This window comes from Sus scrofa, chromosome 15 (genome assembly GCF_054392235.1).
Source record: "Sus scrofa isolate SSC_HxYL_T2T_F1_AM1 chromosome 15, Sscrofa_HxYL_maternal_Yorkshire_Landrace_v2.0, whole genome shotgun sequence".
Taxonomy (NCBI): domain Eukaryota; kingdom Metazoa; phylum Chordata; class Mammalia; order Artiodactyla; family Suidae; genus Sus; species Sus scrofa.
In genome coordinates, this window is record NC_139397.1 from 121,516,601 (window position 1) to 121,544,234 (window position 27,634).

The 27,634-nt window shown below is 40.0% G+C and overlaps 1 protein-coding gene across 2 annotated transcripts in view; it reads left to right on the forward strand.

The window, feature by feature from the left end:
- CD28 (CD28 molecule) overlaps positions 1-21,766 on the forward strand; it is a 34,840-nt gene extending 13,074 nt beyond the window's left edge. The window contains exons 2-6 of one of the 2 annotated variants that reach the window (XR_014828801.1): positions 7,148-7,504; positions 7,757-7,878; positions 13,871-15,561; positions 16,871-16,927; positions 19,473-21,766. Coding sequence is in view for 1 of the 2 variants with exons in the window: in NM_001287410.2 (NP_001274339.1) it covers positions 7,148-7,504; positions 7,757-7,878; positions 13,871-13,999 (608 nt within the window). In the remaining variant the exon portion in view is untranslated. 2 annotated transcript variants of the gene reach the window in all.
- Positions 21,767-27,634: the final 5,868 nt, after the last annotated feature.

Consider the following 27,634-nt stretch of genomic DNA (forward strand, 5'->3'; position numbering starts at 1 on the left):
TGTAAAATAAGGAATTAGCTGAAATTATCCCCAATTTTCCTTCTAGCTGAGTGCTTTTTGCAGGCTGGTATTCCAGCAACATGGGGTAGAAAATGAAATGTATCTTGGCCCTGTCCACTTCTCACTCCATTTACTCCCCTACTCACTGGTATTCTATCTCTCACTTAATATTATCCAACTATCAAGTCCAAGCTTTGAGAGGGTCTAGAAATAATCACTGAAATTGCATTGAAATTTTGATGCAAACTGGCATAGGGAAAAGAACAATATATTGGAAGACATGAGGCATGAACCAAGTCCTAAGGGTCATGAACTTGTACTGTAACCTTGGAGAAGTTATTGGACCTCTTTGACCTCATCTGTAAAATGGGCATAAAATGGTCATCCTGCTTATTTACTTCCCAGGTTAATGGGGAGTTCAAATGAGATAAAATAGGAGAAAGCACTTTGCAACCCTGTGAATGCAGATCATAGCTACTAATTTGTCGCTGTATTCCCCACACTGCATTTTAGGCTTCACCTTATTTTGAAATCAAAGCATTAAATGAGCTGGTGGGGAGTGTCCTTTTAGGGTCAGGGTTTCTTCTCTGGTGTTTGGAGCCACACCTTAGAGATGGTTATCCACTCCACCTGTACAGAGAGTTGACTTGCTTATTATTATAGTAATTGACCTATTTACAACAAGTGAAATGGGAAAGCTTTGTTTTGTTTTTGGTAACTAAGCTTCCTTTCCTCCTTTCTCATGGAAGCATAAGCAACTTTCAATTTTCCAGAAGTCAACGATGTCACAAAATTCACAGATTATCTGTGGGAAATCTTTCAGCTCTCACTGCCCTGCTCATCAGCAGCAGATAAGTACCGTCTCCCCTCCAATCTCACTCTTCATGTTGCCTGTTGTCAAGGAGGAGTTGTGAGGGAAAGAGGTTTGAGGTTACTGCTTCCTGTCTCCACACCTTTAGCTGGTTTAGCTGCTAGGAAAGGGTTTAAAAAGCAAAGCACTCAATTCATCATCAAAACAACTTAATTCAATTAGAGAAATGTCAGTCAAGCCATTCTTTTGATAACCAGAAGTGAATACAACTGGGAGACTGACAATGCACCTGGGTAGACTTTGCCTAACTACTCACAAGTCAGAAAACTGAATATTTACAGGGAAAAGGGAAGGTCTGGTAAGAAAAAATTAACCTGAGGAGGACGTTTTCCACTCCTGGCACTAAGCAGAAAGCAAAAAGGGATCAAACAGATGTTAGTATGGGGAAGCTAAATATTTCTCTAGTTTCTTCTTCTGAGTCTAATTAAGTCCTTAAATTTTATAATATGTCCTTAAATTATGTGAAGTACCGTGGATTCCCTGAAACTCAGAGAACCACAACACATACCAAAGCCAAATGTCATTTGATATTCTGGTTATTATTTGCTTTGTGTTATCCATGTTATTTCTTCCATTAGAGTAAGAGATGTGCATTTTCACATATGCTCCATTTTAAGAAAAAAGAAAGGAAGCAGGACTATTGTGTCTACTGGGAGTTGTAATGATCGCATATACTCAATATCACTTAGAGCAAGTGGTTATCTTTTTATATCACCAAAAGTGAATTTTCTTCATTTAGTGTCTCTAAAGCAGATGTAGATTTTGAAGGCCTATGAGATGGTTTCTCACTTCGACTTTTCCAAATGACTGCCATGAACCAAGGCGGGACCAAGTCCTATAAGCTTACACATGTTGCAAAGCAAGAGGTTCTATCAGCCAATACTGAACTCATGTTGACCCTTAAGCTAGGAGGCTATTGCCCCACACTAGCACTTATTAAGCAAACGATTTCAAGCCTAATACCTAATTTAAAAATGATCTGTGTTGACATGGAAGAGGGAAGGAAGTAAACATCAACAAATTAAATCGATGTCTCTTTTTCCACAAATGGCCTTGCAATTGATATTTTTCAAGCTCTTTCTCAACAAAATATTAGAACAAAGAGTCACACAAGAAGGGGATTTTCCGTCCCTGGCCCAATTGTTGGGTATGCCATCAACCAGGAGAATATTGAATATGTAACAGCAACCTAGATACTGGGATCTTGGATTGCTCGGCCCTAGAAAGTTTCTCAATTTGTAGAGCTGAGGTAGACGGGGCTCAGGAGGAATCTGATCAGTTTTAACAACACTGAATTTGGAGGCCCCGTGATGAGCAGAAGTAAAATCTTCCACTTAGCTCAACACACCATGCTTTATAAAGGAAGGCAGAGGAAGACCACGGCTTCTCCCTTCTGAAAAAGGGCAAACACTGACTAAGCTCTGGGGAGTTGACTGCGTGCCCAGGAACTTCGAGGTAATTTGCTTCCTCTTTGCCGTGATCCCCTAGGCTGGAGGAATGTCTTCTTCACAACCCAAAATGTCCAACATTCACCTCAGTTTCTGAGCTGTCTCTTCTGGTCATGTAATGAGTAAAGAAAAGACATAGGGAAAAGGAAAACCAAAAATGTACTGGTTGGTGGCCCAAGGCATTTGTTAGCTCCCTCACTCACATTAATTTTCTTAATTTTTAAAATTTTTTTGGTCTTTTTGCTATTTCTTGGGCCACTCCTGCGGCATATGGAGATTCCCAGGCTAGGGGTCAAATTGGAGCCATAGCCGCTGGCCTATGCCAGCGCCACCACGGGAACTCCTCACCACATTTAAATCAATGCCAAGCTCTGCCAATTTCAGCTGTAAATATTTGAGTTTGTTCTTTTTAATCATAGTTCAGGCCCTTACCACCCTTGCCTAGACTACTATAATTGCGTCCTAACTGGTCTCCTTGTTTTTACGCTTGCACCCTTTGAATTTACCTAAAGGGGTCTGTATAAAATGAAAAGTTATACACATGATTAATCCTTCAATAGGTCCTCATTACCTGCAGGAGAGACCCCGATCTGTGAACACTGCTTCCTTTGCCAATCTGTCTTTTACAACTCAGGTCTAGCAAATTGAGGCAGTTGCCATCCCCTACACCTGAGCTCCTTCCTCCCCTCCATACCTGCTCTGCTTATTCTTTTTCCTCTTTGTCTTGTCTTCTCCACAGCTCCTTACCTTACCCTGATCCCAACACACATTCTCCAACCTCACCCCCACACCCCAACACAAAGACTCATCTTAGCTAGGATAACCTTTTTTTTTAGGATAAACTTTTACTTAATGTTATGTATGTTTGCATAATCCTTTTAAGTCTCAGGTCAGCAGCGACCTCCTCCTGAAATCCTTAGCTGGTTCCCCATTTGCCACCACAAACACTTGCAGATCACTATAACATTCTTTTAAAAGTAGCTGTCTGTTTATGAAGCAGATGGTGAACTGCCCAAGGATAGAAACTGAGCCCTGCTTTTCTTTGGGAAATCAATTTCTCTCTTGCAGTGCATCTTGGGAAGGCATCACACCCCAAGTTATACAAGATGTACTAAGCAAAATACTGGAGTGTAGATACTTGAGCTTCTTGGCTTCCCTCTTCCACCTCGCTGTGGGTGCTGGGAGAAGGAAGCCAACTGAGTGACCATTTGGGATTGCTCTCCAGCTTCAGTAAGTTTTCCTGCCCATGTTCCTCCTCCTCTTCCCCCCACTTTTTTCTTTTTTAATCCCTACCACAAAGTTCTGTTTTCATCTTTTTCTTTTATCAGTTCTCAAAGGAAGATCAGGAAGAATTTAAATGTCCACAAGAAGAGAATTCCCATGATTAGTAACAAACACCCTTCCTGGAGTTAACAGGCAGAAATATAGATGCCTAACTTGAAAAGAGATGTTTTTCTTGCTGGGATTGGTTCTTCCAATGAGAACCGGCCCATTGATTCTAAGTAAGCAAAAGAAAAAGTCCATGTGAGATAAAACAAAAAATAAGTTGGATTTTCCTATCAAGACAGGCTAAACTTTGATTCTTTACATGTTTACTTTTCAGTGCTTTTAGAGAGTATTTGTTAAATAATAAGTGAAGCTAAAGTTATTATCAGGACAGATTTCGAAAAAGAATTTAGTGAGACGGTAGTCAGCGCTAGCTACTGCTAAGAATGATACAGTCAGATCCCATCTTTAACGAGATCCTATTAGTCACATAGTATTTTTCCAAGAAGCCTAACATATTTTCCCTGCTCAAAAGAGACTTGGAAAGTAGGGGTGGAAAGGAAATGCACACATATCAAAAGCTAAAGAAATCGAAGCCCTGAAAAGGAAGAGACGCGGTAGGCTGCAGAGTCAGTGAACAAGGCACAGAGAGAAGAATGCCCACAGCTTGTGCCTGGGCGGTTGCCCTTAAATAATCTGGCAAACTGGGCGGGTCTTGGTTTGAGAAAATGAGGTTGGAAAAGCCTGTGGAGGCCTCTGAATTGAGGATAGGAAATGATTTTCAACTGTTAAACCACTGGTTCACAAACTTGAATGCAAATTAGAATCTCCTGAGAAACTTTAAAAATATTCATATCTGGGTCCTACACCCAAAGATTCTTATTTAATTGGCCTGGGAATCAAAGGTTTTTAAAGTTCCCAGGTGATTTTAATATGCTGAGAACTTGAGAAATCTGTTAGGCTATAGCAGTTTTCAACCCTGAGTGAATATTAGAGTCAACTGGGGGAATTGTTAAACCAATACCAAAGGTCTCCTACAGAAAAGGAGAAAACATTTGCAAATTACATATCTTGATAAGGAAATTGTTTCAAAAATATGTAAAGAACTCTAATAAGCAACATAAAGACAACCGAAGTTTAGTTGGCGAATGATCTGAACAGACATTTCTCTAAAAGGGATATTCAAATGGCTAATAAGCACATTAAAAAATGCTCGGTGTCATTAGTCATCAGGGAAATGCAAGTCAAACCACAATAAGATACCAACTCTAGAATGGCTATAATAATAAAGATGGACAATAAGAAGTATTAGCAGAGAAGCGGAGAAACTGGAACCTTTACACATTGCTGGCAGGAATGTAAAATGGCGCCGTTGTTTTAGGAAACAGTGTGGCAATTCCTCAAAAAGTTAAAAATAGAGTTACCATGATGACCCAGGAAGTCCACTCCTGACATAGACCCAAGAGACTAATAAACATTCATCCACACAAAAACTTGTACATAAATGTTCACAGGAATATTACTCATAACAGCCAAAGTGTGGAAGCAACTGATGACTGGAAAAACAAAATACGGTATGTCCACGCCATGGGGTATTATCATGGAAAGGAATGAAGTTCTGGTACATGTTACAACATAGATGAATCTTGAAAACATTATGCTAGATGAAAGAAGCCAGACACAAAAGGCCACATATTGTATGATCCCATTTATATGAAATGTCCAGAATAGGCAAATCCATGGAGTTAGAAAATATAGTAGTGATTACCAGGGGTTAGAGAAGAAGAAATGGGAAGGGACTGCTAATGGGCACAGGATTTCTTTTGAGGGGTATTGAAGTATTTTGGAGCCAGATAGTAGGGATCCAGTCATGACTTTGTGAATATAATAAAAAGCCATTGAACTATATACTTTAAAAGGGTGGACTTTAACAAAAAGGGTGAGCTTTATGGTATGTGAATTCTATCTCAATAAGTTGTAATTAAAAAATGAAAAGGATCAATCCCTCTCCTCACTACCATAGGCCAATTAAATCGGAATTTCTGGGAAGGGATCTGGGCATAGGTTCTTTTTAAAAAAATTTTTAAGAATGATTTTTATTTTTTCCATTATAATTGGTTTACAGTGTTATGTCTCTTTTCTACTGCACAGCAAAGTGATACACACACACACACATATACATTCTTTTTCTCACATTATCCCCCATCATGTTCCATCATGGGCATAGGTTCTTGATGTAGAGCCAGCATTGAGAGCTATGTACAAGGTGAAAGTCTACTCTTGATTTAGTTCTTTGCAGCTCTCTTTGCCCCAAAGCAAAACCAAAATGCCTGATACATGTCTTCAAATCCAGGCTAAATTATAAATTTCATTTTGGTAGATTATTTCATTTGATCTTTCCACATGGGTGTGGGGATATTGATTCAAATACCCTTTTTTAAAAATGCAAATTGTTAGACAGTTGTTAGTATGCTCCCCAAACAATAGCAAAAATGTTTTTCATTTGTATTGAATTTTGAATCAAAGACACAAAGTGCTTTATGGTTTTAGAGAAATTTTGGAGAGACTTGGTTGTAAAGTTGATTCTCAAGTGCTTAAGTGACTTATTTCCAGGTGGTTCTACTTTACTTGCGTTTTTGTCCTTGCTTTGGTTACCATCCTCTCAGCCATATCAGACAAAGTACCTGATGTTTCTAGGCTGTATACACAGTCATTAAAAAAGGGAATATGTTGTCAGGGAATATGTGTTAGGGAATGGGGGGTAGCGTGGGAAAAAAAAAAAAGACAGCAGAGATGTGTTTTCTTCCCTCATGTAGTTTATGACCTTGCTTTAGGTTCTTCACTTTATAAACAGAGGGGCTGATAGAGGGGGTCTCCAAATTCTTTGCTCCTTCACTGGAACAGCATAAAGGTAGAAAATGGACTAGAGCAGGAAGTCTGTGGTTCTCTTAGGCCTCTTCCATCTTCTGTGATTTAAAGAAACAAATATGCACATATCTTGAAAAGGCTCTTCTCAGAATTTGCTCTGGAGGATAGATTGAATTCTTTGGGTTACATTTTTCTTACCTCTTTCACCTCCTCTTGGAATGGCCAACAAACAGTCTAAATGTTTAAACACATTTTAATTCCTTCACAAAATGCTGAATCACCACTTAAACTACAACTCTTTTTTTTTTTTTTTTTTTTTTTTTTTTTTATCTATGTCAGGTGTTAGAAGCCATTTCCAAGTAAACCACTCAGTTAGGAAATTAATGCAATTAAGCATGATTAACATCTTAGGAATCTTAGCACAGATTCAAAAGTTCATAGCCGTGGTGCTCAACATCAACAGAAGGTGACATTCTGCCTGCCAAGAAAAAACATGCTCCATTGTTCCAGTCAAAAGAGGATGAAAATATCAAAATGTAAGCTCTCAGTATAACGATCAGCCAAGGAGCTCCTGCATCTTCATCTGCCAAGAGAAAGCCTTTGCTAAATAGATTTTGTTAATTAATATATCTTGATTTCAGGAAAAAAAAGCCCTTATACTCTTGTTCTAAGAAAATGATTTTTCCCCCTCCAGGAAACAAGATTTTGGTGAAGCAGTCGCCCATACTTGTGGTGAACGACAATGAGGTCAACCTTAGCTGCAAGTACACCTACAACCTCTTCTCAAAGGAGTTCCGGGCATCCCTTTATAAGGGAGCAGATAGTGCTGTGGAGGTCTGTGTTGTGAATGTAAATTACTCCCGCCTGCTTCAGTTTAAACCAAATACAGGATTCAACTGCGATGTGAAGTATGGCAACGAAACAGTGACATTCTACCTCCGGAATTTGCACGTTAACCAAACGGATATTTACTTCTGCAAAATCGAGGTCCTGTATCCGCCTCCTTATATAGACAATGAGAAGAGTAACGGGACTATTATCCATGTGAAAGGTAATGTACAGCTTGAGCAGTGTCCATTCTCAAGTAATGGTTTCTGACTGCAGTCTTGAAGACTAGGTCATGATCAGTGGTGGGGCTGGCTAACTCCCAAAGAGGGAAGACCAATGAGGAAGTCTGTACATCAGTCAGCTAGTGATACTTTGCATGTTTCCATCCCTCGCCCATTGTCCCCTAGGAAGAAGGAAGGAAATGTACTCAAGTGCCATTCCCATATCATTTAATCTACTCTGTTCTATTTTTCAGAGAAACATTGTCCAGCTCCTCGGCCTCCTGAGTCTTCTAAGATATTTTGGGTGCTGGTGGTGGTAAATGGAGTCGTAGCTTTCTATAGCTTGGTAGTAACATTGGCTCTTTTTTTCTACTGGGTAAGAGAAACAACACTGCTTTCATGTAACTTTTCTACCGCATATGAAATGGGAACATATTCAAGAATTTTGCCTATATGGCTTATTTTCTGTTGAATATGTGATTATTTTCTTTTTTCCTTGCTGGGTTTGAGTAGATTCTCTTTTGGTCTATCCAACTTTATCTGAGATAAAAATGGATGTGAGGTCTCTGATCAAGAACGTGATTGGAGTTCCCGTCGTGGCTCAGTGGTTAACGAATCTAACTAGGAACCATGAGGTTTCGGGTTTGGTCCCTGACCTTCCTCAGTGGGTTAAGGATCTGGTGTTGCCGTGAGCTGTGGTGTAGGTTGCAGACAAGGCTCATATCCCGCATTGCTGTGGCTGTGGTGTAGGCCTGAAGCAACAGCTCCAATTAGACCCCTGGCCTGGGAACCTCCATATGCTGCGGGAGTGGCCCTAGAAAAGGAAAAAAAAAAAAAAAAAAAAAAAAAAGAAGGTACTGATTAGGTGGCCAGGCAGAGCAAGAAGCTAAACAGATAAATAAATTAGGGTAAGCAGGTAAATAAACTAAACAGCTATAATAAGCTAAACAGGTAAATAAACAGGGGGATAAATTACGGTAGACAGTTACCTTTCTCCTCTGTATTTTGCAATGTCATTATGACATGTAAAATAGTTCTAATATATACATATGTATAAAAATCTAAGCAACTGAAGCCAAGGAACAACTTTGGTTCAGGGTCAAAAATCATGAGAAATTTGACTACCGAAATTATGCATTCAAACCTAGCAAAGAAACTAGGTCTGTTTATCTGAGTCATATTTTTATCTCTTCTGAAGCAGTTGAATTTTGTGAGGCCAAGTATGGTGCTGTCATTACGAAACTATAATGGGAGTTAGACTTTTCTGAGCTCTCACCATTGACTTGGAGTTTTTGAACTTTTGCAAGTGTTCAAGTAATAAGCTTGGTGTATTTTTCTCCACCTTCTTCAGCACTGAAGTTTTGGCCTATGTTTGAAGGCATATTGAAAACCATATCCACTGTGAGGAAGGGACTTCCTTATCAAGGGCCTTTCTCTTACTCACAAATTTCCTGTTCTATACAGTGTGGCGCAAAATACTTCATGCATTGATTCCATATGTCTTTGAATTTTTTTCTGCAAGTTAAATGTGTATATGCATCATTTCTTCAACCAGAAATATATGCTCCTCAAGGATTAAGGACTATTTCTCTTGATAGTCACCACCAGTCTGGTATTAAGCAGGTTTAGTTTAGAGCTTAAAGAATGCTTATGAATTAATGAATTGGTAACCCCTGAAGCAGCCAAAGTAAGGACTTACATGAACATGCCTGAGGAGAAATACTCATTTTAAGGCATATGCCATACATCTAACTAATTCATACATGGATCAGTGATTTTGGGAAGCCCTGCCGTGTTGAAGCCATCTTACCCTTGGTGCTGGGCAGGGTGGGGGTAGAGTAGGAGGGCAGACCTAGGGTCACAGTCATGCCAAAGATGGATTCAACCTGGGATCCTTGTGAACTCTTGTTGGCCTGTTGCCAAAATTTGCCTCTCCTTTGTTCCCCACATGTTTCTCTGATTTCAGAAGATAATAGGGGGCAGATGGACATTTATCAGGCTGCCTGTAGCCTAATCTGTACCTCCCACAAAATCTGTAACCACCAAAGTGGCAGCTTGTTCCTAGAAGTCCTTCATACCAGATATCATCTTGACAATTTGCTGGGCTTGCCTTCTGCAAGTTGCCCAACCCTGAGGGGGGCCTTTTATGTAGTGAAATATTGCCTAAGTTCTTCCTCTGATGTTTGTGGAGTCCCTTTATCTTTCTGGATCTTGGTGTCTTTGTTCAAGTTACCTTCCATCTTTGCACTCCTGTGGAGTTTGCCAATCATATTAGAATTTAGAATCTCAGTTCTTGTTTTTATCTCGATCCCGGGCAGGAATCGTAACTTAGTTTAAAAGCCAGAGGCAGTACCTTTGGGGTCATTTCCAGGATGGGTACTCTCCTCTAATATGCTGACCAAGATCAATGTGCCTTACTAGCTTTATGAGAAGACATTTTGGGAAATGTTTTTCCTTTCAGTGGCCAGAAGGGTATTGCTCACCATTTAAAGCTTAGTGTAAATATATACCAGAATATCAGTTACTGTAATCAGGCACTAATTTGCTAAGTGACTTGAATTACCCAAAGGGGCAAAAGTAGCTTCTTGTTTTGAATGAGTTTAAAAGCTTTACTTTCAACTTGGAAATAACATAAATGCTATGAGTTTTTCCTTAGCAGCACTACTAATTCCTATTGAGGTTCATCTTTGTCTTGAAAAAACTTATTTTGGTCCTGTTGTGTCTCACAGGCTCCCTGAAAACTGGGACATCCCAGGGTTTGGCTAACTATACCTTCTGTGGCCTCTTGTGGTTAATTAGGTTCCCCAATAAGAAGTACCCTTTATTTGCATCTCAAACACAGGCCTTTGTATTCTCTGACCAAAAGGGTGTGAAATAAATATATATGTATATTTTGTAGAACACAGCATTTTTACCCTGGGCTCATCTTTTTCCAATGCTGTTACTCTAAACAACCAGCCCCTTGCTGGGATAGGCAGCCAGGTCATCAGGGAACCCTACAGTTTAGCCAACTTCAGGGTACTTTTCTGGGATCCTGTTTTTGGCTGGTCTGCCCTGTGCCTTTGTGTACTATTTTGCTATTTTCTGAAACTTCCTGAGGGCCTGTGATGTGCAACCATAGGCAGTTCTAGGCTGAGTGGGTTTCTGGGAGCAGCTGCTGATTCTATCTCAGTTCTTGACCTGTTGCTGACATTTGAATAAATAAAGAGCTCCCTCTTTGCCAGGCATCCACAGACCAGCACCTGTTACTCTCACTCAATCTTCCACTTGCTCTGCTGAGCCGGTAAACCTGTTCTTCTTCTTAATCTAAAGACCCTTTTAAAGAACACAGTTTTTTTCCACTATAAATCACACTGTGGAATGTGGATAGTTTGTGTACAGGTAGTATCTGCCTTTAAATCCAGTGGGTACTTGAAGACAATGTCTTTAAGTGAATTGCCTTGTGTATGCCTGTGTCTTGGCTGCTGCTTCCAAGAAACAAGTGGGCACCAATGAGGGTTAGAAGGGAGAGGAAGGGAGAAGTAGTCCTGAAATCACACATCTTTAGCAGACAGTGAATGGTGAAGGGCTGAATGACTTAGTCACATAGACATGAAGGAGAGAACTCTGTACCCATATATGCACATGCTAGAGGCACATGGACACTGTGGGTTCTGTCTACTGTTCCCAGTCATGCATTTGTCATTTCCATCCCACTATTGTGTTTACAGTTAAGGTGATAATGACTAAATCTTCTATCTGATAACAGCATGAGGGTAAGCATGGGAGCTGATTGCAACAGATCTTTTATAATTTTGCTGCAACCCAGAGAACCTCAGAGTCAAGACATCTTCCTTATGGGTGCTCCTTTACTAGTTATAGTTTTATTTGAGTGTACAGAAGCAAAGACTCTGGAGAGTCTGGTAAAGGGAGTCCTCAGAGTTAAATTACCATAATGCGTCCGAGGGTATCAGCAGCAACCTTCCACATTTATGTTGGAGCAGACACCTCCTTGCCTTACTCCTGCCCTGCCATAACCCTGTGCCCAAGAGAACTCTAGTCTTTTATTTATAGAAAGAATGTAGAACCAAGATGTTTGAAGAGCAACTTCCCTCACCCGCTCAGTTTCCATAGCTACCTCTCTCTGAATGAATCCCCCACTTATGTCTATTTAGTATGGTCCTCTTCTTACTTGCAGCTAGCTTACTCATCCATCATCTCAAAACCCAAATGATCAAAGCTGGATCCATAGCCTCTTTTCAATCCCCTTCTCCTATCATCTTGCCTTGCATCTATGGATGGAACACCATCCTCCTAGCCACTCAGGCACAAATCATCCATCATCTTTGGGTATAAGCAAGAAGGAGGAGTCAAACAGTTTAACAATATCCATTCTAACTTGGTGACATATTTTGTACCCACTGCTTCATTTCCATTCCCTACTTTTTCATGATCAGGCTCTTCAGATTAGGATTTCTGTCTTGGCAACATTGACACTTTGGGCTGGATAATACTTTGTTGTTGAGGGTACCCTGTTCTTTATGGGATGTTTACCAGCCTCTCTAGCCTCTACCCACTAGATGCCAGTAGCATTCCCCTAAGTTATGACAACCATAAATGTGTTCAGACATTGTCAAATATCCTTTAGGTGAGAGGACGAGGGAGCTGGAGGTGTTAAAGATGAGGTTTAGGAGGTTTGGCATGGGCAACGGTGTATCAGTCACTCACTGAGATGAAAAACACTGGAGAAGCCAGACTTTAGGGGAAGATCTTCAGTTCCTTTTAGACATTTTGAGTTTAAAGGACCATTGAGGTCTAGTCCGGAGATATAAATGCTTTCGCAGCTAGCAGTCGAAGCTGTGAATGTGGATGAGGTTGCCTCTGGAAAGAGGACGGCTGAGCAGAAGAGAAGGCTTGGGACCAAACTGTGAGGAACTCTAACCCTGGATGGCTACTTAGAGAAGGATGAGTTGGCAGAGGAAGCCTGGAGGGAGTGGCCTGAGAGGTGGGATGAAAACTGGGTGGTACCATCCCACAGAAGGCAAAGCAGATGTGTTTCAGTGATAATTTAGAATGCTGCTGGGAGCTCAAAAGATGAGGCCTGACAACATATTGGTTGTATTTAGTGATTGGAGATCTGTGTTTCCCAACCTTTAACACTATGTTCTCTGGCCCAGGAAGGTGAGGCAGACTCAGGTAGGAATGCATGGAAATAAGGCCAGTCTTTCACTGTTTTATTCTGTCATTCATGTCCCATGTATTTACTTACATATCAGGCCTATCTACATGCCCAAGAAATAGACATTTTTTTTTGGTTCATTATAGAGAATTCTGAATCCAGAAATCTGGAAAGCTTTCTATTTCTAGAATTTTTATGGGTATTTTATCAAACATGTAAATTTTACCATCGCATTGATCCAGAAAAAAATGCTTCTTGCCCCTAGTCAAAACTTTGCTAAGATTCATGGTGAATATAACTCTTGCTCTGGGGTTAATCTTCCACCTATGTCCCATCCCCCTGATAGAAATTCATCCAGGGGAAGCCGAGTCAGAGGAAAACAGAGATTTATTTATTTATTTATTCATTCATTCATTCATAGGGCTGCACCCGACACATATGGAGGGTCCCAGCTAAGAGTTAAATTGGAGCTGTAACTGCTGGCCTACACCACAGCCACAGCAACACAGGATCTGAGCCGTGTCTGTGACCTACACTACATCTCAGTGCTGGATCCTAATTCACTGAGGAAGGCCAGGGATTGAACCTAGGTCCTCATGGGTGCTAGTCAGATTGGTTTCCACTGAGCCAAGACAGAAATCTCCAAGGAATGGAGATTAATGACCTAATGTCTTTATGGAAATGTACATACTTATAAAGAAATGGGAATGTAACATGTTGCCTAGAACCGTAACACCCAATTAATTTGGACTCAACTGCTATAAATTTGTGACTATTCCAGACTCAGGAGGGCTGAAGATCCTCTTTGGTTAATTATGGAAAAATGGCTTCTTAAGCATATAACTAAAGCAAGAAGATTGCAATATAGATGCTTAACCTTTTCAGAGGAGGTACAGCCTTCAAGAGTATTCCCGTATCAACAGTTGAGATCTTAATTAGACATGCTTTTGGAATTCAGTTCTAATAGCTGCATTGAGAGTAACAAATAAAAATACTTTGATTCAAACTTTTTAAGTTAATTTGGAAGGGTCCAAAGTAGTTGGGTTGGATTAGTCATTATCCAAGTCCCAGGTAGTCAATGAATTCCAGTTTGCTCAGCTTCGTTTGACTCTCCATGTTTTGAAGAGTTGCTCTCAAATCTTAGAACTCCTCTCCAGACGTCTCCCTCTGTGTCCTCAGCCCCCTTTAGTGACACTTCTCTTTTCTGCAGATGAAGAGTAAGAGAACCAGGATGCTTCAGAGTGACTACATGAACATGACCCCCCGCAGGCTGGGGCCCACCCGGAAGCACTACCAGCCCTATGCACCAGCACGTGACTTTGCAGCCTACCGCTCCTGACACGGACGCCTATCCAGATGCAGGCCGGCTGGCACCTCTTCACCTGCTCAACACCACTGCTCTGGATAGGAAAGGACTGCCTCATCTTCAGCCAGCCACCGCGGGCTCCTGTTAAGCCACCAGTGCCAATATTTCTTAAACAACTAGACTGAATAACATCATTTTGAGACTCTGAAGTGACATTAAAGAACGTTACTGTGGCAGGCTCTATCTTGTAGTGCCATGGCCCAGATGCAAACGCACCATGTATTTATTGACTTGATGGAGAAGTTAGGGTAGAAAACAAAAAGTGGGGCAGGTTCTTTTAGCCTGGAAATTTGCTTCCACTTCCACTCCTTTCTAACTCACCTGCACATGGTGGTCAAGTGATGTGTGATATTGAAAGACTTTCTAGGTGGAGAAGAAAGGTCAGAAAAATCATTCCCTTTTGTTAAATGGGGGTTTGGGGTGGGGATAGGCTAGGACGGGGGAAGGAGTGATGAGATGAAAACATTTAAAAAACCATTAAAACACTGTCTCTCACTCAGGAAATGAGCCCCTTAGTTCCTATTTAATGCTGTTTTACATTTAGTTTGGAAGGATGTGGAGATTATTTTTGATGAATTCTGGTCTTATTTGGTCATTTTGACCAATAGAACTCTTTCAAAGCAGTGGGAGGTGAACCAACTTGCTTTCCTTACTCCCTGTGACAGGAATTCAATATAGTCTTTACAATATGATTTTATAAGAATAAACTAGTCCTCCCACACTGAGGAATAATGTGTCAGGAAATAACACCTCTTGATGTCAAGATTATTTGAATACTATAAAGGACTATTTGTTTTGCAGCTCATTCCTGTCCCATCATATAGGGACCTTTTCTGATCCATGTATTTCAGGTTTGCACAGTTGGTTTCTTTATTGTCTGCTTGGAGATCTAGAGTAGGATGCTGAGAGCGCATCCCTAGGAGAAGTGATGATACTGTGAAAAGGGGATGTTAGCATCCACTTGAGCATGGAGATGAGCCCTGAAAAACTTCCAAAGGAGGGAGAATATAAGGGAGTGATGTCATTCTTGCCATGTTCTGAGGGATGCCCTGCATCTGGTGGAAGTTTCTCAGAAGGCAGGCAAAAGGAGCTGTGTTGAGAGCTCCTGTATGGGACATTTTAAGCTTTAGGGCTCAGAGCTCCAAAACTCTGTGGTTCAGCTGCCTGTTTCCCCTGGAAGTCCATCAACATGGAAAAGTGTTTGATGTTTTTGAGAAAGAGTCAAAGTTCTCAAGATATCCTGCAAGGCCAGACCCTGGAAACACCATGGATATTTTTATGGATCCAGTACGGGTCAAGTGGAGTATGTCCTGGGACCTTGAAGGATTGCTATACTGCTGCCTTATAATTTGTTCAGTGCTTCGATTCATTCAGATGTTGGAGGAGTCGAGGCTTTAGAGGCAGAGAGGCCTGATTCAAGTCCCAGGCTAGCTGGCTTCAGGCGAGTCACTGCCTTTGTAAGACTCTGATTCTTCAACTATAAAGTGAAGATAATGATTACGGATGTCTTTCCTTATACTATCATTTCCACGAGGGTATGTCTCAAGTTTGCCTTTTTTTTTTCCTGCTTATCTCTGGCACATGGTACTATACCTGACATATGTTAGGTATTATCATTATTGTCATATAAATAAACTATGTATAAAAATTAAACTGGGCAATGACCTGTGGAGGGAGAGACTATTGTAACACAACTGTAAAACCCACTATTCAGGGATGAGGTGCTACAAAATTTGAAAGCCACTTAACTCCCCCTATTTCCATGTTTCAAAATATACATATAATTTTTTTTTCTTTTTATGGCCGCACCTACTGCATATGGATGTTCCTGGGCTAAGGGTCGAATCAGAGCTGCAGCTCCCAGCCTACACACACAGTCACAGCAATGCCTGATTTCAGCTGCATCTGCAGCCTGCACTGCAGCTTGTTGCAACACCGGATGGATCCTTAGTCCATTGAGCATGGCCAGGGATCAAACCCGCAGTCTCATGGATACTAGTCGGGTGCTTAACTTGCTGAGCTACAACGGGAACTCCTCAAAATTGTTTAACTTGTGATAAAATGTACAGCATTCTTTCTCCCTCTTTTATGTATATAAAGAGGTCTTCTTTATATTATTTTTATTTTTTTGTGACATGGGAGGGATAGAAATCTTATAATTCCAGACAGAGGATATTGTACTTTGGTTGATTTTTACATGGGCTACCATTCCATGAATTTAATTATTTTGAATTAAGTCAAATTTAGGAGTATTTGGATGATGAAGAACTGTTGAATTTATACTGGCACACGTGCCACATTGCCAGCCTCTTGGCACATAGACCTCCTTAATCTAAGTTATCAGATTGAATTTGAAAAGGACAGAGCTGGAGGATTTTTAGAAAGGGCAATGACAAAAAAATAAATAAATTTAAAATGGAAAGATCTGCTCTTTGGCAGTAAATGCTTTTATTTTCTGATGGGAAAAATAGGTTTACTGAAGATGAATCATACTTTAGATTTTTCTTACTCACTCTGAAAAAAACCAAAGTAGAAATGTTAATAGGGAAGTCCTTTTTCACTATTAGTGTGAACAAAGAAATGGTTTAAAAACAGTGGTTGGAGCAATGCTTTTACAGTTTCAGACATGGCAGTTATGAAGAAAACAATGTCATTTGCTGCTATTATTGTAAGAGTCATCATTACCGATGTTTCTATAATTTTTGATTGTGACCTCACCTATTTGGGGCTGAGCATACCAATTTAAAGAGATCAAGTGTACACTATGTTCTGTGTATTCATTGACAAAATTACTGAACTACCATATGCCTGTTTTAAAATTTGTGCTTTAATGTTGTTTTTCAGCGCAGGTATGCTTCACTTTTGGTGATGAATCTGGAGAAAATTTGCAGTTTAAAAAAGGTGTGGGATAAATCCTTTTTATAAATCTCCGATTTGACCTTAAACAAAATCCAGGCTTTCAAATATTAGTTTCACTTCAAAGCAGAGTACGCTTCAGGTTTGTTTGCTTGGCTTTAGTTATAATTTCTCATCAGATCAGTGGCTTATATCTCTGAGAGGTCAGGCTAGACTTACCTGTGCATTCCATGTAATATAAATGCTCTATGAGAGAGATCAAACTTCAACCCTGACTTCATCATCCCTTGGGTTAACTAAGAGGGCCACTAGTTCTCATGGCTAATTTAATGGGGATGTTGAATGGATATCATATCCCTCATCCCAGCCTTTTGTACTGCTGTATAGGAACCACAGTAGGCCTGGAAACTGATCCCAAAGTGTTAGATTTAACTACCTGCTGGATGTTGGAGATGGTGGCAGTGATGAACCTAGAGCCAAGGTCATCACAGATATGGCCCTGTTACTACCCAGGCCTTGGTATCTGCAAGGGCATTTGAGGTTCAGGAAATCTCCTTCTTAGAAGTGTATGCATACTTTCTGATATATCACAGGCATGTACCAACCTCAGGGCCTTTACACATGCTCTTTCCTCTGTCTGGAATGTTTTCCCCCAGATACCTAAATGAGGAAATCTACCTCATTTCCTTCAAGTCCCTGCCCAAGTGTCCTCTTATACCCTAGTAGATATCCCTCACCTGCCTCATCAGCCCCATCTACTTTTCTTGCTTGGCTTTTTTTCCATAGCATTTCACCGTATCTTACACTCGATTTTTAAACTTATTTGTTTATTGTCTGTTTCCCCCAAATAGGATGTAAGGTGTAGAAGGGATGGGACTTTGTTTTGTTTATTGCCATTATCTCCAGTGTCTGGAACAGTGCCTGGCATGTAACAAATGTTTATGGACTGAATGGATGAATTTCACATGCCTTTATGAATTAATGGTCAGTCTAATGTACTAATCACATTCTGAAGAGAGCCAGTTCTGTTTTACACTTTCCTACTAATAACCTCAAAAACCCATTTTATTAGTGAGACCAGAGGTAAAACATACACAGCCAAACCTGGGGAGAGAAAACCCGATGGCTATCAGTTCATTTATATTTTAGAAATGTTTGTGCAGTGGTGAAAACCAGTATTGTTAGAGTCATTTCAAAACATCACACTAAATAAGTCATGGTTGAAATTAAATTAATTTCTCCTTGAAGTTCCCAAATTCCCTCTTAATGGAGTATTGACTCTATTTTAAACATGCCTTTAGTCTAGGGGAAAATGTTACCTTCACAGTTAAGATCCCATCCTAAACTGCTGATCTTTTCTTTTCTTTTGCCCCAGCAAATTTTATAAATGCCTTGTCTGGCTGTGATTCAAAAAGAGCTCAAGGATGAGAATACTGGGGACAGACAATTTCAGCTTCTTCACCTGTTGTGCTCTTGTCATAACTGAAAATGCTAATGGCTTGCAATAGTTTAAAAATAAAAGAACAACGACACACAATTGTGGAACTTGGAGAAAGTTGAAAATTCAAATCAGGCAAATTAAGCACCACACACACACACACACACACACACACACACACACACACACAGCTACCCTCTTGTGGGTGGGGAAAGGCCTGTGAACAAGAGACACAAGAGCTAGTTTGATACTTCACAGAGCAGCTCCTATTACTTCATTGCAAATTATGCTTTGAGGGTGGCCTGAAGCCACATAGGTGTGCAATGAGTTCATCTCCAGAGGGACTATATTCTTGGTTGAAATGGAGCTCATTAAACTTAATAAAAATAATAAAACCTCCTACTCCAAGAGAGACTGAATTTAGCTAGTCAACTCATGAATTCCATTGGACATACCAAATCAATTGGAAAAGGACAAGTTTGTAAAAATTAGCCATTAAATGGATCTGCTCAATAAGCACTCCATTATTATGCTAATAAAATAGTGTAACCTAGTTCTGTGAAAAGGTTACAATACCTTGAAACTAAAAAAAAAGGAAATAACATACAAACTTCACCAGCTCTCCTAGCAGACCTCCCACCACATCATAATTATGTAATATGTGAACAGTGTAGTTCCCCGAAGCCCTGAATTCACTTTTTTCCCCCTCCAGTGTGATGAAACTGATTGATTTTTTTTTTTAAAGCAGTACATTTTATCCTCTCTCATGTTGTCCTGGACAGAGATGGTGGATAAGTGGGAAAAATCAAAGGAACTTCTGGATCCACCATAATGGGGGCCCTGACTGCCCCCCCCCCAAGCAACAGCAGATAGAATGATTTGGGAGTCACACAAGAAACCTGTTTGTTACACAGGTTTGCCTCCTTAATTGAGGCACTAACTCTTGGCTTTTCAAAATTGGTGCTCAGAAGAAGTTTGGTTCTTCTGGAATGAATCTGAGTGGTGGACCTCCCAACTTTCTCTGATTTGGCATCCCCAAGGAATGTGAGCATTCCCTTTGAAGAAGCTCAGGCTCTCAGCAGTTAGAGAGTCAGGCCACTGTCCGGGGCAGAATGGAGCACATTTTCTCAGTTTGCCTTTTGGTCTTTTCAGGGTGTGGACACTGAAAATTCTCCAAGCTTGAAAAATGCTAAGGATGAAATATGGATGATCCAAGAATGTTTCCTCTGTTCTGAGCTGACCTCATTACCGAGGCTGCTCTAAAGGCCAGAATCTGTGCTTCCCAAGCTCATTTCCTTATCTCATTTGCCTGTGTCAACTTGGTGAAAAGTTTTGGAATGCTGGAAATTTGAGGGTACAAAAAGTCACAGAAAGGTGAATTTGTCTTAGAGTAGGGGTGGATTGGATTCTACTTACACTTCAACTGGCAGAGCTATCTCAATGACAGATTGAAACCTTCCTCTGGCTCCAAAGAACAAGTTGTGAGAGCTGGGTGGAAATGTCAGTTGAGACAGAAGAGCAGCAAACAGCTTTGTTTTCCTATAGTTGTGGTTTTGCTTGGTGATGATGACACACGACGGTGAAAATGTGCAGCACGAACTCCAGTTGTTATCTGAGTGAGCATCTCTGCCAACACTGAAGGATATGTGTGGGTGTCACCTGCAAGAATAGAGAGAGAGAGAGAGAGGCCCTGGTTCGGAAAGAAGAGCCAGTTCATCAAAGATCAACAGTGACAAGTGGTGCTGTTTATTTCATGAGCTTTAGATTTGATTTCCTTCCCCTCGCTAATCTCCAAGTCTGAATTTAGTCTCTGGACTAAATAGACGAGTGTCTGGTGACTGAGGAAGGGGGTGGGACAAGGTGGGCTTGAATGGGCGTCATGGCAATTACCATGGTTATTTAGTCATTTCTCCTGGGCACACACTTAGCATTTGATATGTTAGCTTCCAAGATGTGCATCTTTGCTAACTTTTGAAAACTTGTGACATATTATACAACAATAGACAAATCTGAAGTTATCCTTGGGTTCCTTTTGCATTCCCAACTCTAAGCAACACTTTTTTCATTTGTTTTATATTTCCTCCTCCTTCCTTCCTCTTCATTCACTTGATAATAATTTAAGGAACACCAGTCCAGCTCTAAGAAGTGGACTAGGATGTGCAGCAAGCAACTGACTTTATTCTCTCCACACTAAGCAAGTACAGAGTGAAGATGCTTTATGTCCCTTAGAAAAGAAAAATCCTAATCCTCATGGTAACTGCTTAGTCTTAATTATGGGTTCAGACCTGAATGTGGCTATTTGATAGCCTTTGTCTTGTTGGTTTGCCTGAAATTTATTCTTTGAGATGTTCTCCCCTAACACATTTCATATCTTAGATCAGTGATTAACAAACTTTTTTCTAAAAAGAGCCATACTGCAACTGACAAGGGCTTAATACCTAAATTATACAAACAACTTATACAACTCAACAGCAAAAAAGCCAACAACCCAGTGGAAAAAATGCACAAAAGACCTGAATAGACATTTCTCCAAAGAAGATATACAGATGGTCAACAAACAAAAAACACTCAGCATCACTGTTTATTAGAGAAATGCAAATCAAAACTACTATGCGGTACCACCTCACACTAGTCAGAATGGCCATCATTAATAAGTCCACAAACAACAAATGCTGGAGAGGATGTGGAGAAAAGGGAACCCTCCTACACTGTTGGTGGGAATGTAAATTGGTACAACCACTATGGAAAACAGTATGGAGGTACCTTAGAAAACTATACATAGAACTACCATATCACCCAGCAATCCCACTCTTGGGCATATATCTAGACAAGATTTTCCTTGAAAAAGACACATTCACCTGCATGTTCATTGCAGCACTATTCACAATAGCCAAGACATGGAAACAACCCAAATGTCCATTGACAGATGATTGGATTGGGAAGATGTGGTATATATACATGACAGAATACTACTTGGCCATAAAAAAGAATGAATAGTGCCATTTGCAGCAACATGGATGAAACTAGTGACTCTCATACTGAGTGAAGTAAGTTAGAAAGAGAAAGACAAATACTATGTGATATCACTTATATCTGGAATCTAATATATGGCACAAATGAACTTTTCCACAGAAAAGAAAAGCATGGACATGGAGAACAGACTAGTGGTTGCCAAGGTGGAGGGAGTGGTAGGGACTGGAAATTTAGGGTTAATAGATGCAAACTATTGCCTTTGGAATGGATAAACAATGAGATCCTGCTCCATGGCACTGGGAACTATATCCAGTCACTTATGATGGAGAATAATAATGTGCTAAAAAGAATGTATAATATGTATGTGTGACTGGGTCACCTTGCTATGCAGTAGAAAACTGACAGAACACTATAAACCAGCAATAACTGAAAAAATAAAAATCATTAAAAAAATAAAAAAGCCATATCATAAGTATTTTACCCTTTGTGACTCTATCTATCTATCTATCTACCTATCTATCAACCTATTTTTTTTTTTTTTGTCTTTTGTCCTTTTAGGGCTGCACCCCTGGCATATGGAGTTTCCCAGGCTAGGGGTCTAATCAGAGCTGTAGTTTCTGGCCTGCACCAGAGCCACAGCAACACCAGATCTGAGCTGTGTATGCGACATACACCACAGCTCACGGCAATGCTGGATCCTTAACCCACTGAGCGAGGCCAGGGATTGAACCTGTAACCTGATGGCTCCTAGTTGGATTCGTTTCCGCTGTGCCATGACTGGAACTCCCTATTTATCTAATTTTTTGCAGCTACTGAATTCTGCCATTAGAGTGCGAAAGAAGCCACAGACATAAATAAACAAATGAATGTGTCTGTATTCCAATCAACCTCTATTTGTGGATATTTGAATTTCCTGTAACTTTTCCACATCACATAATATCAGTATTCTTTTGATTACCCCCCCCCCAGCCATTCACAATGTAAAACCCATTCTCAGCTCATGGGCTATTCAAAGGCAGGCAGTGGGCTGGATTTGGTCTGCAGGCTACAGTGTGCTGACTCTGGACTTGGACCCTAGCTGCAGTTTTAACTACAAGCTTGTCTTTGAGTTCTAGCTGCTATCTGCACTTTGGGGCTGGAAAGCATCCATTTGGGAATGGTGAATGTCAAGTACCTGTTTTGAAACAAGGACATAGATCAATGAAGATGGAGAAGAAACTTGATCTGAGGGAAAGTCAATTTTGGTAGAAGAAATGGGAGATTATAAGCAAAGAGGGCAAGAGGCAGCTTCAGGACGATAGGGTCCCCAGAACATATTCTTGGGAATAGCAGTTCCTCTTCTCTCAAGTCCTGTTTGCCTTTTCTTTTCTAGGCATAAAATCCTTTGAATCTCCAAGGAAACATTTTGAGTCATAGCAAGCAGAGGACAAAAAGTAAACCCCTTTACCTGTTCATTCATCTTTACCCAGCACCCTCAGATCCAGCTTAGGTGAGGGTAGCAGAGATCAGAAACAGCTGTCTCCGAACTGGCCTCCCACTTTCTATCCATCACAGTCTTTCAGTTTGTCCCTGGCTGTCACTTTATGGGTGACCAAGAGTGACCCCTCTGAAATCCAAACTAAGGTAAGCAGCAAAGTCATTTTTACTCAGATAAGAATGGCACTGACTGGGCGGCCCTTGCTGTCTGGCCCCCACCTCCATTCCCCACTCCTCTCTACAGCTGTTGGTCACACCCAAAGTACGAATAGTCCCTGGAAATAGCCCAGCGTATGTGGGCACCCGGAGCCACACACCCATTCACACGATCCGGGCAATTTAAAAATAGGACCAAATATAACATTTAGCTTGATCTGTCCAGCCAAAATGAGGAAATTGCCTCTAAAAGGTCAAATGATTAAGATTACTGTGCCAACAATCTAGGATGCCAGTAATGAAAAAATTTCTCATCGAATGGATTGATCCTGACTTTGTACACAGCTTTCAAGTTCTGGGTCTGGGTGAATAGCCTCAGGAATTCCAGATTTTTCTCCTCAGACATGCAGGGCCACTGAGTACCTTTATGGTACACTGTGCAAGAGCCCCTAGCCAAGGAGATGAGGGGGCTAGAAACCTGTCAGGAACCTCTTAATTAGGCAGCTTTTCTGGAAGAGCTACGTCCACCTGGAGAGGTTGCCTCCTGTAACACCCCTACCTCTGGGGTACTGAAGTCCTCAAGGAATGCTTGCCTTTCCGCTGCTTAATTACCAAACTCTTTAAATTAGCTCCCCATTCTCAAAATAGGAATAATTCAGGATGAACAAGAGTTAAAATTATTTTTTTATAAACAAAAAAATGGAATCGTTATTATTATTGTAAAAAATATCTTTCGTCTTTTCTTCCCTGCATTTCTGCACACTTTAATTCAGTTGGTTGGTTTTCCCTGACATATATTTGGTGGGGTTATCTTTTAGGAGTAATGCAAGAAACTTCCTGGTTCAGATTGCAGAGGAATAGAAATAAGTTTTTGTGACCTGGAGAATATCAGATTTGGGGTTAGTTCTTAAGATGTCTTTGGAACTTTGCAGTTAATGGCAGAGTCTTTTATTTCATAATTACCAGTGCATGAAGGGGCTAGACTAAATAACCTCATCTAATTCCTATAATCATTTCCAAAGAGTTGTTTTTATAACACTTCCAGGATGATCTTCCCCAAAGAAATGTTATCGTCTGTACAGCAGAAATTGACACAAGATTGTAAATCAAATATAATTAAAAAACGTTTAAAAAAGAAATGCCATTGTTTTGGGTTTTCTCTTTTCATCACATTTCCAGGTTTTACAGATATAAATATTTTATGTTTGATATTTGCCAATCAGGATTATTAGAAGAAATCTGCAATTTCCTAAAACTTTAAAATCCAATAACTTAATTGACACCTATGGTCAATTAATCTTTGACAAGGGAGGCAAGAACATAAAATGGGAAAAAGAAAGTCTATTCAGCAAGCAATCCTGGGAAACCTGGACAGCTGCATGCAAAGCAATGAAATCAGAACACACCCTCACACCATGTGCAAAAATAAACTCCAAATGGCTGAAAGACTTAAATATACGACAGGACACCATCAAACTCCTAGAAGAAAACATAGGCAAAACACTCTCTAACATCAACATCATGAATATTTTCTCAGGTCAGTCTCCCAAAGCCATAGAAATAAGAGCAAAAATAAACCTATGGGACCTAATCAAACTGAAAAGCTTTTGCACAGCAAAGGAAACCAAAAAGAAAACAAAAAGACAACTTTCAGAATAGGAGAAAATACTTTCAAATGATGCAACCGACAAGGGCTTAATCTCTAGAATATATAAGCAACTTATACAACCCAACAGCAAAAAAGCCAATCAATCAATGGAAAAATGGCAAAAGACCTGAATAGACTGTTCTCCAAGGAAGATATACAGATGGCCAACAAACACATGAAAAAATGCTCAACATCGCTGATTATAAGAGAAATGCAAATCAAAACTACTATGAGATACCACCTCACACCAGTCAGAATGGCCATCATCAATAAATCCACAAATAACAAGTGCTGCAGGGGCTGTGGAGAAAAGGGAACCCTCCTGCACTGTTGGTGGGAATGTAAACTGGTACAGCCACTGTGGAGAACAGTTTGGAGATACCTTAGAAATCTATACATAGACCTTCCATATGACCCCACAATCCCACTCTTGGGCATATATCGGGACAAAACTTTACTTAAAAGAGACACTTGCTGCTGTTCATTGCAGCACTATTCACAATAGCCAAGACATGGAAACAACCCAAATGTCCATTGACAGATGATTGGATTCGGAAGAGGTGGTATATATACACAATGAAATACTACTCAGCCATAAAAAAGAATGACATAATGCCATTTGCAGCAACATGGATGGAACTAGAGAATCTCATACTGAGTGAAATGAGCCAGAAAGACAAAGACAAATACCATATGATATCACTTATAACTGGAATCTAATATCCAGCACAAATGAACATCTCCACAGAAAAGAAAATCATGGACTTGGAGAAAAGACTTGTGGCTGCCTGATGGGAGGGGGAGGGAGTGGGAGGGATCGGGAGCTTGGGCTTATCAGACACAACTTAGATTTACAAGGAGATCCTGCTGAGTAGCATTGAGAACTTTGTCTAGATACTCATGTTGCAACAGAAGAAAGGGTGGGGGAAAAAATGTAATTGTAATGTATACATGTAAGGATAACTTGATCCCCTTGCAGTACAGTGGGAAAATAAAAAAAAAATTAAAAAAGAAATGCCACTGTTTTGGGTTTTCTCTCTTCATCGCATCTGCAGGTTTTACAGATATAAATATCTTATGTTTGATATTTGCCAATCAGGATTATTAGAAGAAATCTGCAGTTTCCTAAAACTTTAAAATCCAATAACTTATCAAAATTATTTCCATCACTTTCTCTTAAGAAAATTTATTTGTAGGTTTAGGCTAGAAGTCTTGAAAATTTTGTGGAACTTTAATGGAGTTAATTTGAAAGGCACCTTCATGTATAATATGCCATTAGTGTTTCTCATTACATCATTTTAAAAGTTTAGCATTTTACAAATAATAAACTTCATGATAACAAAAACTGTAGTATTGAGGCCTCCATATTGAACTATCTCTGGAATATTATAGGTGTTCAGAACATCTTAACTGAATAAATAAATGGATGGATGAGTGAGTTATGTCTTTCTTTTGATATATATCTGCATGGTGTTTTGGTCGTTGACAGATTAGATGAACTAGGTTCTATGAAAAGACTTGGGAAAATGGAGGACTCCTGATAAAGATTTGCCATTTCTTAAATTTTTGAGATGGAGTCTATTAATACACATTTTAAGACATCATTCAGACATTCAGAAGCAAAAGCTGTTTTTCTTTTCTTGGCAACAGCCAGAACTCTAATTGTGTTCAAGTCTCTACCCTCCATGTGCTTCTAGGGAGCCCCAAGAAGTGGATAAGGGCTGGTTTAAGCCAGAAGAGTGGTCCCAGTCTTCTCGTGAACAAATGATCATCTTAAGCACGGACGTGTTACAAAATTCTGACCAATAGCCATGATCGTGTGTTCTGAGGGGCCTTGGAGAAAGGTTTCCTTACTTTTTAAATGAGATCTGTGTATCACTTATATCTGTAATCTAATATATGGTACAAATGAACCTCTCCACAGAAAAGAAACTCATGGGCTTGGAGAACAGACTTGCCATGGAGAAAGGGGAGGGAGTGAAATGGACTGGGAGTCTGGCGTTAATGGATGCAAGCTGCTGCCTTTGGAGTGGATCAGCAATGAGAGCCTGCTGTACAGCACGGGGAACTATATCTAGTCACTTATGATGAAACAGGATGGAGGATAATGTGAGAAAAAGAATGTATATATATGTGTGTGTGTGTGTGTGTGTGTGTGTGTGTGTGTGTGTGTGAGACTGGGTCATTTTGCTGTACAGTAGAAATTGACAGAACCCCTGTAAACCAACTATAATAGAAAAAACAAAATATAATAAAAAATAAATAAAAAATAAAACGACCTCTGTGGAAATGAACAGTTTCTTTTCTGCTCCAGAGTGCTGTGTCTGCAAGGAGCATCTGGAACAACCATCTTAGGACCGTGAAGGGAATTAGCCTGAGAAGAACATGCTGAGAGAGGCAGAGAGAGAGAGGGAAGGAATCTGGGTCTTGATGACATTGGTGAGCTGCAGATTGAACTAACACTAAAACTTCCACTTGTTAGGTGAGACAATAAATCATTTTATTATTTAAAACATTTCCACTTGGATGTTCCATTGCATGAAGCTTAAAGCATTCTAACTGGTAACTCCTTCCTCATCTTTATTGATGTGTATAAATACTCATAGGCTGTATTACTTGGAGATACAAAGAACTTGACTCAATCGTATCTTGTCCAATTGACATGCTTAATTATGTCTCTGATAACTCTGAGTAACGAAGTGCCATTACTACACTCAAACCTTATCCATATTTATTGATGCATGCAATTTGGGCCATTTGTTCTTTGAACACATTGCCTCTTGAGGGTGTTATAGAGCACAGAATAGCAAAAGATTCAAGGGCCCTGCAAAATATTATTAAGACTTTATCCTTCTCTTCCTTCTGTTACATGAATTAACGAGAAGGAGCACCACCTGGAAGGAGCCTGGGGGAATTTATAGTCATATTTTGAATTAAAATATGTATATGAAACAATGGGAACAAAGGATTACTAATCCTTGCAATATGTATAGGATACCGTACATTAATAAAAAGTCTTTCAAGATTCTTCTAGCTGAGTGGTCTCTTTTACCCCTGTGTT